Raw genomic sequence first — 13,869 nt, 5'->3', positions numbered from 1 at the left:
TCAGTTTTGGTCTCCCAATCTGAGGAAGGTCGTTCTTGCTATTGAGGGAGTGCAGCGAAGGTTCACCAGACTGATTCCAGGGATGGCTGGACTGACATGCGAGGAGAGACTCGATCAACTGGGCCTTTATTCACTGGAGTTTAGAAGGATGAGAGGGGATCTCATAAAAACGTATAAGATTCTGATGGGACTGGACAGGTTAGTTGCGGGAAGAATGTTCCCAATGTTGGGCAAGTCCAGAACCAGGGGACATTTGTCTTAGGATAAGGGGTAGGCCATTTAGGACTGAGATGAAGAGAAACTTCTTCACTCAGAGTTGTTAACCTGTCGAATTCCCTGCCGCAGAGAGTTGCTGATGCCAGTTCATTGGATATATTCAAGAGGGAGTTAGATATGGCCCTTACGGCTAAAGAGATCAAGGGGTATGGAGAGAAAGCAGGAAAGGGGTACTGAGGAAATGATCAGCCATGATCTTATTGAATGGCGGTGCAGGCACGAAGGGCCGAATGGCCTACTCCTGCACCCATTTTCTATGTTTCTAGGGGGCCAAGTTTCGGCCGGAATTGCTCCTGTTTTTTTGGAGCAACTAGTTTAGAATGGAGTATCTTAGAAATTGCAATTCTCAGCATTTAGTTTGCTCCAGTTCTAGTCAGTTAGAACAGTTTCAGTTTGGAACAGATTTTTTTTTCCCCAAAGGGGGCGTGTCCGGCCACTTACACCTGTTTTGAAAGTTTAGGCAGTGAAAACATTCTCCAAACTAACTTAGAATGGAGTAAGTTTAGATTTTTGTACGCTCAGAAAAACCTTGTCTACACTTAGAAAATCAGGCGTAGGTTATAAAGCAGGCGTAGGGAATGGGGGGGGGGGGGTGTGGTGGGGGGTGTTTAAAGGGAAGTTTTCAAACATTAAACACTTCAGTTTTACAAATAAAGAGCCATCATCAATAATAAATGATAAATACATCAATAAATCAACCAATAAATCAATCCAAAAAAAAAAAAAAAATTTTTTTTTTTTAAATCAATAAATAAAACATTTTCTACTTACCGACTGCAGCACCGGGAGTCCTCCAACAGCTTGCTGGGACGGGCCCCCCAGTGTGTTTCTGACAGCGAGTAGAAGCGTGGGGGGGGGGGGGGGGGGGGAGAGGAGAAAGAGGAGGAGAAGCGTGGGGGGAGGAGGGAAGAGGAGGCGGGGGGGGAGGGAGGGAAGAGGAGGCAGGGGGGAGGGAGGAGGAGGCGGGGGGGTGGAGGGAAGAGGAGGCTGGGGGGGGGGTGGAGGGAAGAGGAGGCGGGGGGGGGGTGGAGGGAAGAGGAGGCGGGGGGGGGGGTGGAGGGAAGAGGAGGCGGGGGGGGGGGTGGAGGGAAGAGGAGGCGGGGGGGGGGGTGGAGGGAAGAGGAGGCGGGGGGGGGGGTGGAGGGAAGAGGAGGCGGGGGGGGGGGTGGAGGGAAGAGGAGGCGGGGGGGGGGGGGAGGGAAGAGGAGGCGGGGGGGGGGGGGGGAGGGAAGAGGAGGCGGGGGGGGGGGGGGGAGGGAAGAGAAGTGGGGGAGGAGAAGCGGCGGGGAGGAGAGGGGGGGAGGGAGGGATGGAGGCTGAACGGCCAGGTCTGAGAAATCGGGCTGGATTTACAGGTAGGTGGCGTCGGGTCTCGGGTGCCGAGGTCGGGAGGGGGACGGTGGAAGAGTCGCAGAGGTCGGGAGGGGTGGGCGGAAGCAGAGGTCGGGTCGGCGGGAAGCGGAGGTCGGTTCGCCCAGAGTGGGGGGGTGGGTGGCAGAGGTCGGGTCGCCGGGGGGCGGGTGTCAGGTCGGGTGGGAGGCAAGCCTTATGCACGCAGCCCCAGCGAGGCCATTCGGCCAGGGCTAGGGGCTGCGTGCTTCGGGCCCCTGGAGCTGCTGCACATGCGCGTCCCCCACAGCTCATGCTCCGCCGCGCCCAGCTCCAGAGGACCTGCAGGGAGCCGGAGAATAGGTGAGTTTTTTTTCCGCGCACTTTCTGGCACGAAAAACGGGCGTCCTGGTCCAGGCTGCACCGTTTTAGGCGCGGCCCGAAACTTGGGCCCTATGTTTCTAACCCTCTTAAGTATCATTTGCCAGTCTATTCCAGCCCATTCACATCTCATACCATCAAAGTTACCTTTCCTTAAGTTCAGGACCCTCGTCTCATAAATTAACTATGTCACTCTCCAGCTTAATAAAGAATTCTACCATATTATGGTCACTCTTCCCCAAGGGGCCTCACACAACAAGATTGCTAATTCGTCCTTTGTCATTACACATCATCCAATCTAGGATGGCCAGCCCTCAAGTTGGTTCCTCGAAATACTGGTCTAGAAAACCATCCCTAATACACTCCAGGAAATCCTCCTTCACCATATTGCTACCAGTTTGGTTAGCCCAATCTATGGGCCCAAGTTTCCACAAGAAGAAAAACGGGTGCCCCTCCGAACTGGGCGCCCGTTTTTCGCGCCTAAAAAAATCCTCGGTAGTCTGCACCTACTTACAGGTCCTGTGGCACTCGGCGCAGCCAGCACGAGCTGTGGGGGGGGCGGAGCCAGGTCCCGGCGCTGAAAACAGTGCCGGGACCTCTGCACATGCGCGCTACAGTCGGCACGCAAGTGCAGTAGCTCCAGGCGCCGAACTGTGTGGGAGGGGCCCGAAGCACGCAGCCCCTAGCCCTGGCCCAATGGCCTCACTGGGGCTGCGTGAATGAGGCTCCTCCCACGGCCAGCTCTGGCTCCCCGCCCGACCAGACCCGACACCCGCTCCGCTCCTCTCCGCCCCGACCTGACACCCGCTTCCCCCCCCGCCCCGACCCGACGCCCGCCCCCCCCCCCCACTGACCCGGCCCGCGCTCCTGCTCCCCAACCCGACGCCCCCCCTCTCCCTCTCTCCCTCCCTCCCTCCCCCCCCCTCTCTCCCGCTCAGCGGCACGAACGGCTGCAGAATTCTCCCTGGCTGAAGAACTTTCACACAGGTAGGAAGATGGTTTATTTAATCTTTTCTTGGCTTATAAATGTTTATTCAGGTTGGATTTATTTGTATAATATTTGTAGAAGTATAAATAAGGATTTATTGTCAAATTTAATGAGTTCTCTTCCCCCCACCTCATTCTGGACACCTAATTTGTAACCTGCGCCTGATTTTTTAATGTGTAGAACAGGTTTTTTCAGTTCTACAAAAATCTTCACTGGCTCCATTCTACTTTAGTTTGGAGTACATTTTCACTGTGGAAACTTTCAAATCAGGCGTCAGTGGCCGGACACGCTCCCTTTTGAAGAAAAAAATTCTGTTCTAAACTAGAATTGTTCTACCTGACTAGAACTGCAGAAAAAAAATGGAGAATTGCGATTTCTAAAATAGTCCGTTCTCCACCAGTTGCTCCTAAAAATCAGGCGCGAATCTTGTGGAAACTTGGGCCCAATATGTGGATTCAAGTCGCCCATGATAACTGCTGTACCTTTATTGCAAGCATCCCTAATTTCTTGTTTGATACTGTCCCCAACCTCACTACTACTGTTTGGTGGTCTGTACACAATTCCCACTAGCGTTTTCTGCCTTTGGTATTCCGTAGCTCCACCCATACAGATTCCACATTCTCCAAGCTAATGTCTTTCCTTACTATTGCATTAATTTCCTCTTTAACTAGCAACACTACCCCACCTCCTTTTCCTTTCTGCCTATCCTTCTTGAATGTTGAATACCCCTGGATGTTGAGTTCCCAGCCTTGGTCACCCTGGAGTCATGTCTCTGTGATGCCAATTATATCATATTCGTTAATTGCTGCCTGCGCAGTTAATTCGTCCACTTTATTCCGAATACGCCTCGCATTGAGGCACAGAGCCTTCAGGCTTGTCTTTTTAACACACCTTGTCCCTTTAGAATTTAAATCATCATTTAACAGACACATTGCATATTAAAGATCGGTGTTAGGTGCACAGATGTGCACGTGAAAACGTTATTCAGGCTTCTTTTCTTTTCCCTTGTATCATCACGTAACCTGGATTCATGCTCTTAACAGCAGGTTGCCGGAAATGTGCACACTGGTTAACTAATGCACCAGTTAACCTGCTGTTGTCAGATCACCTCACTCACCTTTTCCTCAAACATATATAGGCAGCACAGTTTCTATTACTTGGGAAGTGTATTAAACGTTACTTTATTTATATTTGATACCAAGAATTATACAATTGGACTGCAGAAAACATTGAACATTTTAAGTGTTATATTTTTTTTTACAATGTAATTTATTGTTAAGTGATACCTTAAAAATCCTTTCAGATGCACTCAAATGGGTTCCTTTCACAGTGAAACAGGCTCTTGCGCCTGTTTTCACTAACCGTACAATTTTCGGACGCAATTGCCGGGCAGTTTTTTTTTTTATTCGTTCATGTGATGTGGGCGTCGCTGGCAGGGCCAGCGTGTATTGCCCATCACTAATTGCCCTCGAGAAGATGGTGATGAGCCACCTTCTTGAACTGCTGCAGTCCATGTGGTGATGATACTCCCATAGTGCTGTTAGGGAGGGAGTTCTAGGATATTGACCCAGCAACAATGAAGGAATGGCAATATGCTTCCAAATCAGGATGGTGCGTGGAGATGTTGGTGTTCAAGTGTTTGCTGCCCTCGTCCTTCTAAGTGGTAGAGGCTGCAGGTTTGGGAGGTGCTGCCAAAGAAGCCTCGGCTAGTTGTTGCATCTTGTTGATGGTACACATTGCAGCCACGGTACGCCAGTGATGGAGGGAGTGGATGTTTAAGGTATTGGATGGGGTGCCTGGATGGTGCTTTGTCCTGGATGGTGTCGAGCTTCTTGACTGTTGTTGGAGCCGTACTCATCCAGGCAAGTGGAGAGTATTCCATCACACGCCTGACTTGCACCTGTAGGTGGTGGAAAGGCTTTGGGGAGTCAGGTGGTGAGACACTCGCCGCAGATTACCCAGCCTCTGACCGGCTCTTGTTGCCACGGTATTTGTGTGAGTGGTTCAGTTAAGTTTCTGGTCAATGGTGGCCCCCAGGATGTTGATGGTAGGGGTTTCGGCGATGGTAATGCCACCGAATGTTAAGGGGCAGTGGTTGGACTCTCGCTTGTTGGAGATAGTCATTGCCTGGCACTTGTGTGACGCGAATGTTACTTGCCACTTAAGAGTAAATTAGACAAAGGTGTCTGTGAGAATGAAGTACAGGTATTATTACAGAATGTTTAACCAAAGGAGACTGAGTCCAATTTGAAGAATTGATAAACTTTATTCAGGAACGTGTGTGTTTAAAAAAGGCTAAAGGTGATAAGGCTACTAGGCTACATGCTTTTGCGGCATTTTATTGTACTCAGAGATGATGAGTACTGTAAGAAGCAAAGTAAAGAGATAGAAGAGCTGAAAGAAAACAGTCAGGAGGTGGAAGACCTAAAAGAAAAGCAAGTTCAGGAAGTGGGAGATTTGAAAAGGCGAATTACCGACTTAGAGAGCCAGATCCCTCAAGCTGCGGTAGTTCTGCAACAACAGAGCGTGTGCGCGATCCATACGGGAAGTGCTATGCGTGAACTAGAAAAAACCAGACAGGCGATACAATCTTGAGATAAATATATAAACTAGAGGGAAAGCAGGAGGCTGCCGTTACTGCCAGATCATATGATTCAGCATAGACTGGGACACACTGCTAGAAAAGACATACCAGCACGGTCGGCAGAAAGGTTGGAGAGACCCCGGGGTGTCCCCCAACATTAATAAAGGGCAGGCTCCTGTGAGGGACATAGGTAGCACCCAAGCATATGATGACAAGGAGGTGAAAACCTCTTCCGAGAAGCATAAAGAGTGGGAGATAGAGACAAAAAGATCTCAAATGCATGCTAACAAATGTGAGAACTCAGCAAAGGAAGGGGAAAAAACCCCACAGAATGAGAGAGTACGCTGCTGAGACATTTGTTCAAGAGACAAAAAAAGAGAAAATAAAACCAACACTGAAGCTTTAGCTTTTGTGCCAAGAGAAAAAGAAAAATAAGCTTTAAAGTATGTTGTTTAAAAGTTCAGTTTGAATGAAAGTGTGTGTGCTTGTTTGTGTGGAAGTTTTCCTGACTGAATGTTTGGGGAGTTAAAGAATTTTTCATTTGTCTGAAAGCCTGTATGTTTGTTTTAGCTGTGCCCACCTTTTTGGACAGAGAGTGGAATTTTTTTTTAAACCCTTTGGTCACAGATGTGATAAGTTTTACGCCAGTGTGGATAAATTGAGTATTAAAATGTACATTGTGTACCTAGAATTGAATTACATTTTAAGTTAGAAACGCAGGTGCGGATTTATTTTGATTATAAGTTACGGAGTGATTGCAATTGTCTTATAGTTTAAATTAAAAATTGTGGGATCGTTTTAAATTCAAATCGTGACAAAGCGCTGTCTTTTGAAATTTGGCTATTGCAAGCCCGAGACGCCCACTTATTTGTCAAAAAAAATGTAATCATTGATTACATTGGGTTGAAAGATACTAAATTTAGTCTATGAATGAGATAAAGAAAGAAGACGACAGAGATCCTGTCTCTTTCCTTGCCTTTTTTTTTTTAAAGCCTGCATGACTTTCCTGAAGCTACAAGCTAAGGGAAGCTCCACCCTCTTTTTCCTTTTGTGTCGAATGTGTGAGATGTTTGTAAAATAGATAAACTAATGTTTCTCCAGTTATATTCAGTATTTTTAGTCAATTGGAAAGACATCTGAAGAAAGAATATGGAAAGTGACCTAACTTACTGTGTTATTTTGTTTTATTTTATTTGCTCTGTATTGTGTTAATAACATATTGGCTATGAAAAAAAATATATTGATCTGAATTTGATTGGATTTATTGAGGTTAATTAACCAATGAAAACCCAACTTTCATTGACCAGTTATTTCAAAATGTGAATGTCCCTAGTTCCGGACATGAGCCTTTCACATTGAGAAAAAAAAGGAAGACACCCTAGAAAAAGATTGGCAGTATTTGAATTGAAATTTTGAGGTGTTTGAGATGATACCCCTTGTTCGACATTTTGGTTGTATTGGAAAATCTTGGGTTTGGAAACCTATTCAAAATATTAAACAGTTTAGAAATAATACTAAAACGTTTGGAAGCAATCTAAAATATGGAAGTAGCCTTGTAAATGAATTGGGAGCACTTGTGTTTCTAATGCCGTTTTCTCTGATGAGACAAAAGTGCTCAGGTGGGGAGATCATAAGATGTTAAGATACTTTGTAAACTATCACTCGTTTTTGAAATTGAGATTGATGTGTAAAATTACTGAAGTGATGTAATGACGTTAGACAATGTTTTGCTCCGCCCTCTTATAAACCAAGAAGGAAGTTAACCCTTTCCACTGACAGGCATTTTCTTAATTCAACAAGAAACGTTTGATCTAGATTTTCTATTTTTAATATTGTATTGGTCAGTAAGGTTACTCCAGAGCTCATATCATGAGATATGAATAGTAATTAATGAGAAGCCCACTTAAGATGCAAGACAGAAACAGGAAAAGTACACCACCAAATGGGAATTTTTCTAATATTCTGGTGAAAGTCAGAAGTGTAGTTAAGAATAATAAATCGATAGCATTCCCTTGAAGACATTTGTGTCCTTGCCTATGAACTTTTGTAACAAAATGACATTGATAGCCTGGCCACTACCCAAGACATCAGGAACATGCAGTAGAAGATGAGCAAAGATTTCCAGACAATCTTTTGATAAGATCACCTGATGGCTTGTATTGGACAGCATCGAGATACTGGTGTGAGTGTGCAGACGTGATTTGTAGTATATGAAGCAATTAGCATGCGGAAGTGCATCGTGAACTTGCACTGAAGAACAGATCTCAGACATGCTGTTACTTAACAACAGCAAGACATGAAATGGTTAATGTGGCTCAGGAAGTGCGACAATTTTTAAAGCATTGACACATACTCCATCGAGAAACTATCTAATTACTAAAAAAAAAATCAGGAGTTAAACACACTGGTATCTATTAGAGGGATTGAAATTTAGCAAGAATTATCCACAAGATGGACAAGAGTAAAAGTGAGATCTGGAGAATCTTATGTCCATGACTTGTTGATTCAGCTTTCTTTACAATATCTGTTTTCTTTGTCTGCATCATTGTCGCTCAAAATGTATGTATTTACTCGACGTACTTGTGATTGAGAGACTGAACTAGAACTTTAACTGTAATTGTGTTTTGTAGGTATGAGAGCGTGGGAAAAGCCAGTATGAGGTGGTTTTAGTGGTGCCTCTTGTACCATGCTTTGCGGATCTAACTGGACCTGTCTCAAAACCTAGGTTCTCGTGAAACCAACAGTAAAGGAGATAATTAAGTATAAGCTGCAATTATGTGGCACAATATCAGCACACCCTTGGGTTCATATTATTTTACACACACTTGTAGTGCTCAAACTTGTAACGATGGTCTATGGATATCAGAGGTAGTGAATTGATCTGGGTACACTGCTAATCCAGATTAAGAGGGCTAGCCAATATCATGATAAAATGAGTCGGAGGAAAGAATTCCACCATCTCAAGTAAGCAACGTAGAGGAGACGCCAGGTGGGGTAAAATCAGGAAAGATACAGGCAACAGAGGATACCCAGGTGGGGTAGAATTCGAACACTGGAACAATGAATTGAACTTGGGTAAGAGGTCGGAGGTTGCTCCTCCCCTCTAAGGAATGGACTATTTAAAAAAGGGGAAATCTTCATTTTTGAGTCTCCTACTAACAATGCCCAAATCGAGAAAGCAATGATAGAACACAGAGATTATGGCCCTAGGGAGTAGGGGCCCTGGGAAACTACATATAACTTGGGACGGCACCCATTGTACAGAATGATTTCTGTGGCAATCTTACTTGTCCAGATGATATTAACATTTATTGTATGTTTGTCAGAAAGTAGATTAAGGTTGTCAAGGAATTAATGTTTAAAACATTTCATCCTCGAGGTGGGAACTGTAAGAAGGACTGATATTTGAGAATTAGAAATTCATAGTAGATAGGAATCATGTATGTAGATTCAATAGTAGTCAATTAACCAACTAATCATACCCACGATTCTCTGCTGACATGGAAATGGCGGAGACTGTTCAAAGGCAGTCAAAACAGCTTTTGACTGAACTCAGGCAGAAAAGCAGGCAGATTTAACAAAAACTAGTATCTGAAAGATTAAAGTGAGACAGCTTGAAAGAAGCCCCTTGGTACAGCTTGGAGCTAGTCGCAAGAGAGAGAAGACAAAATTCCAATGTGCAAACATGATCCTTGGACACAATAAGGTTTTTGGTAAAATACTGGGGGCAAGCGTGGCCAGGATGATACCTTTACTGTGAGTGACAAGGGTTTTTGACCATTAGAAGCAAATGGTGATTTTGTTAAAAACCATGGGCCCAAGTTTCCACATGATTTGCGCCTGATTTTTTAGGAGCAACTGGTGGAGAACGGACTATCTTAGAAATCGCAATTCTCCACTTTTTTTTCTGCAGTTCTAGTGAGGTAGAACAGTTCTACTTTAGAACAGAATTTTTTCTTCAAAAAGGGGGAGTGTCTGGCCACTGACGCCTGATTTCAAAGTTTCCACAGTGAAAACGTACTCCAAACTAAAGTAGAATGGAGCAAGTGAAGATTTTTGTAGAACTGAAAAAACCTGTTCTGCACATGAAAAAATCAGGCGCAGGTTACAAATTAGGCGTCCAGAACGAGGTGGGGGGGGGGGGGGGAAAGAGGGGGAAGAGGGGGAAGGGAACTCATTAAATTCTACAATCAATCCTTATTTATACTTCTACAAATATTATACAAATAAATCCAACCTGAATAAACATTTATAAGCAAAAAAAAGAAGATTAAATAAACCATCTTCCTACCTGTGTGAAAGTGCTTCAGCCATCGTTCGAAGGAAACCGCTGTTTGTTGCCGCGCAGGGGAGGGAGGGGAAGGAGACAACGGCTTGTTGCCGCGCAGGGGAGGGAGGGGAAGGAGACAGCGGCTTGTTGCCGCGCAGGGGAGGGAGGGGAAGGAGACAGCGGCTTGTTGCCGTGGAGGGAGGGGAGGGAGGGGGAAGGAGACAGCGGCTTGTTGCCGTGGAGGGAGGGGAGGGGAGGGAGAGGAAGGAGACAGCGGCTTGTTGCCGCGCAGGGGAGGGAGGGGAAGGAGGAGACAGCGGCTTGTTGCCGTGGAGGGAGGGGAGGGAGGGGAAGGAGACAGCGGCTTGTTGCCGCGCAGGGGAGGGAGGGGAAGGAGACAGTGAGAAGGGAAGCCTCAGTGCTGATGGCAATGTGCTTTTATTAAAAAATGTTCAAAAATTAAACAGCTACAAAGAACTACAAAAATGGCCGAGTGCCAATGTTTTTTTTCCACACTGAGCATGCGCGAACGCTCCAACGCGGACACGCAGCGTTGCCGGCAGGAAAAAAACGAATTTAAATAGTACCCGCCCCCTCCCACTTACAAAATCGGCACGAGTGTAGGCTCCGCCCCCCTGGGCGCCACGCCAAACAGACAAGGAGCTGCAAAGCGCTCGAGAATAGCACGTTTTTTTTCTGGCGCCGTTTTAGGCGCGAAAAACGGGCGCCCAGCTCAGAGGGGCGCCCGTTTTTTATCCTGTGGAAACTTGGGCCCCATATGTGGACACTGGCCAAGCAAACCTTTGATAAGTAATAGCTTTACACAGGGACTGCGGAAAGAACAGACCAAAGATGACGATATCTGTGTCAGAGGGGATCCAGGAAGTAAGACTGTGAGGACAACTCGTTAAACCTCAGCTGTAAGCTTAACAAATCTTGATCTATTGCTTGAACATACTGACTGCTGCTCAAGTAGTATCTTGTCCAAGAACATTTAAGCTCTACAGTAGAATAGTGAGACTGCATAATTTACAGCATTATTTTAATCCAGGTCATAATTGCTTCTTCAGAACGGGTATGGTTGCATAGTGGTTATGTTACTGGACTAGTAATCCAGAAACCTGGCCTAATAATCTGGAGACGCGAGTTCAAGTCCCACCACAGCAGCTGGGGGAATTAAAATTCAGTTAACTAAATAAATCTGGAATTAAAAAGCTCGTATCAGTACGGTGACACTACTGGATTGTCATAAAAATCCAACTGATTCACTAATGTTCTTGAGGGAAGGAAACCTGCCATCCTTACCTGGTCTGGCTTATATGTGACTCCAGACCCACAGCAATGTGGTTGGCTCTTAATTGCCCTCTGAAACGGCTTCACAAACCAACCACCGTTGACCCAAACCGTTACAAATTCACTGTGGGAGTACTTTCACTGCAAGGACTGCAGCGGTTCAAGGTGGCGGCTCACCACCACCTTCTTGAGTCCAATTAGGGATGGGCAATAAACGCTGGCCTTGCCTGCGACGCCAACATCCCATGAATGAATAAATTTTTTTTTATAAAAGAAAAGTAAAAAGGCTCGAATAGAAAGTTAAAACGGCTTCACTTGGACCTCAGCTAGACCAATAGCTGTTAAGAAAGAGGATCTCTTTGGCCAGTGTAGGCAAGCTACAAACCATATCTGAATCTGGAAAGGAGCAAATATTGTTGACAGTTGAACATAAAGTAAGCCACCTGGCGTCACGAGCCTGCTCCGCCATTTATTAAGATCATGGCTGATCTGATCTTGGACTCAGCTCCACTTCCCTGCCCACTCCCCATAACCCTTCACTCCCTTATTGCTCAAAAATCTGTCCATCACCAACTTAAATGTATTCAATGACCCCTGAGGGACAAAAAGATAGGAAGCACCAATATGCAATACAGGAATGGTCATGTGGTAACATCAAAAATCTCTAAAAACAGAACTTCACTTGCAGTTCAACTTGCAGTAGTATTTGAAGGATGGAGAAGAAATTAAGAATTGACTTGGTTTATTCATATTTAATATTTTCAATTATCTGCTATTCTGAAAGACTTGTATTTCACTCAACAAAATACACATACAGATTGACGTGGTCCATTGAAACTGAGTTATGATAGTGCTGTAATTGCAGCACTGAGTCTGCATCTGGAAATACATTGTACGCCAATGCTATAAATATTAGTTGGTATAAGCAAAGACCAACTTTTTAAGTAACTATCTTAAGGTTTATTTACTTACCCAATTCATTGAGACTCTGAGCAGCTTTAGTAATCTCCCTGCTTCCTCCCTGTAGCTGGCCTTGCAGCCGTTTACTTAGGTACAAGATACGGATTATTCTTCGAAGCAAATCACAGGCTGCCTAATTGAAATTCAAGAATATTGGTTTACTGAAAGTCTTTGAAATATTGATCTTATAAATTCCATTTTTTAAGTAAAAAATTGTTCAAACTGCATATTTTAAATCTTAAAAGTATCATAAAGGTAGAATATTTTTTGAATTAAAAAAAAAATCAGTTTTAAACCTGGTTATCATTCTGGATTCCAATGATCAACTTCCAAAATTGAACACAAGAACATTTAAATGAAAAAAATCTTAGAATGAGAAACGTCCTTTTGACTCATCGAGCCAGTTTCTTCTACAATTCATGCATGAAAAGTACCCTCAATCATAGAACCCTCCCGCACCCGGGTCCAGGGTCTCTATGCTCTTTTCCTAACCATTATGTAAATTAAAAAGATCTTTTAATATCTCCAAAACACTCAATCATCTTTCTCAACAGGTCAGAGTGAGGCCATTTGACCACAGATGGTTTTAATCCCTGTACAAGCCCTGAAGAACTTTCTCTCCATCTCAGTCCCATTGAGTTGGATTGCTTTCCCTTTGCACATACCAACCATTGGTCTGGTCATCATTAGCCCCTGGTGCTGTATAACAAGCATAAGTAGGCATCTTTGAGTGACTTGGTACATTACTTTTATCTGAGGCTGAAACTGCAACAGTCTGCCTTTGACTGAAACAATTATGTTATTTGCAATATTACACTTGCTTGAATGTGCAAATGTACAAGATAAATAATACAATACATGAGGACTTCAATTTTTCAAACACTGAAGTCATAGGCTATTAAAAATTGTAAAGGTTACTCAGAACCCCCTTTAAAATTCCCAGTTCAATCAGACACAACCAAACTGGAAAACCAAAGCTTGGATTTCCAATTAGGATTTCTAGTACTTTAGAGAGTCTTGGACTTCCCTTTGACTAAAAAATATTGAATGTTGAAACCTTTGAATTTAACAATATTAGAATCTTAAAACAAATCTAAAAGGTCACGCTCACAATCTTCAAAGGAATCACAAGGTGCTATGGTTTTCAGGTCAAAGTATTTTCCTCTTATGGAACATTGGCATCTATAAACAAATAAAATATCGTCCAACAAAAATCTTTTCAAAGATTTCATATTCATCATACTGGATATCTTTAGGTAATTAATAGCCATTAAAATTTGAATCTTATTTAGTATGGTTCCTTTCATTTCTTTTCCTGTCTGGAACATTGCCGGTAGATCATTTTCCTATCCTCAATAATCTGCAAATCTAAATATTGCATATGGTATTAGCTTGAGTCCCTAGTTTTTAACTTTAGAAACTGAAGATATGTTGGTTTGTACTGAACAATTTGAAATTATGCAAAGAAAAGAGGTTACAAGAATATTGCAGAAGATTACTTCAGATCTCGTTTTCAACATGGAAATTAAACTGTGCGTTTCTGAGCTGATCCTTTTTTCCTCCAGACAGCAACAAATTGCATTAATCTCACGCTTTTAACGTAGATCATCAAGGTAATTCATAAAAGGCATAATCAAAAAATGGAGACCAAGCCAAGGAAGGAGATATTAGGAGGGCTGAGGTGGAATTTCAGGAAGATCTTAAGGGCTCAATTTTCCCCAGTGATTTGTGCCGGTTTTTTTGGTGCACGCCACTTTTTTTTGGCGCAAGTTAAAAAATTTAAGTTTC

General features: G+C 44.0%; 1 protein-coding gene across 2 annotated transcripts in view; it reads right to left on the bottom strand.

The window, feature by feature from the left end:
- Positions 1 to 13,869, bottom strand: part of cog5 (component of oligomeric golgi complex 5) — a 189,139-nt gene that overhangs the window by 149,504 nt on the left and 25,766 nt on the right. For both annotated transcript variants that reach the window (XM_070897430.1, XM_070897431.1), the window contains exon 6: positions 12,094 to 12,214. In XM_070897430.1, coding sequence (XP_070753531.1) covers positions 12,094 to 12,214 — 121 coding nt within the window. The remainder of the gene's footprint in view (positions 1 to 12,093; positions 12,215 to 13,869) is intronic.

This window comes from Pristiophorus japonicus, chromosome 13, assembly GCF_044704955.1.
Source record: "Pristiophorus japonicus isolate sPriJap1 chromosome 13, sPriJap1.hap1, whole genome shotgun sequence".
NCBI lineage: Eukaryota > Metazoa > Chordata > Chondrichthyes > Pristiophoridae > Pristiophorus > Pristiophorus japonicus.
The sequence above is the reverse complement of the archived record's forward strand: the minus strand, read 5'-3'. Positions and strand labels throughout refer to the sequence as shown.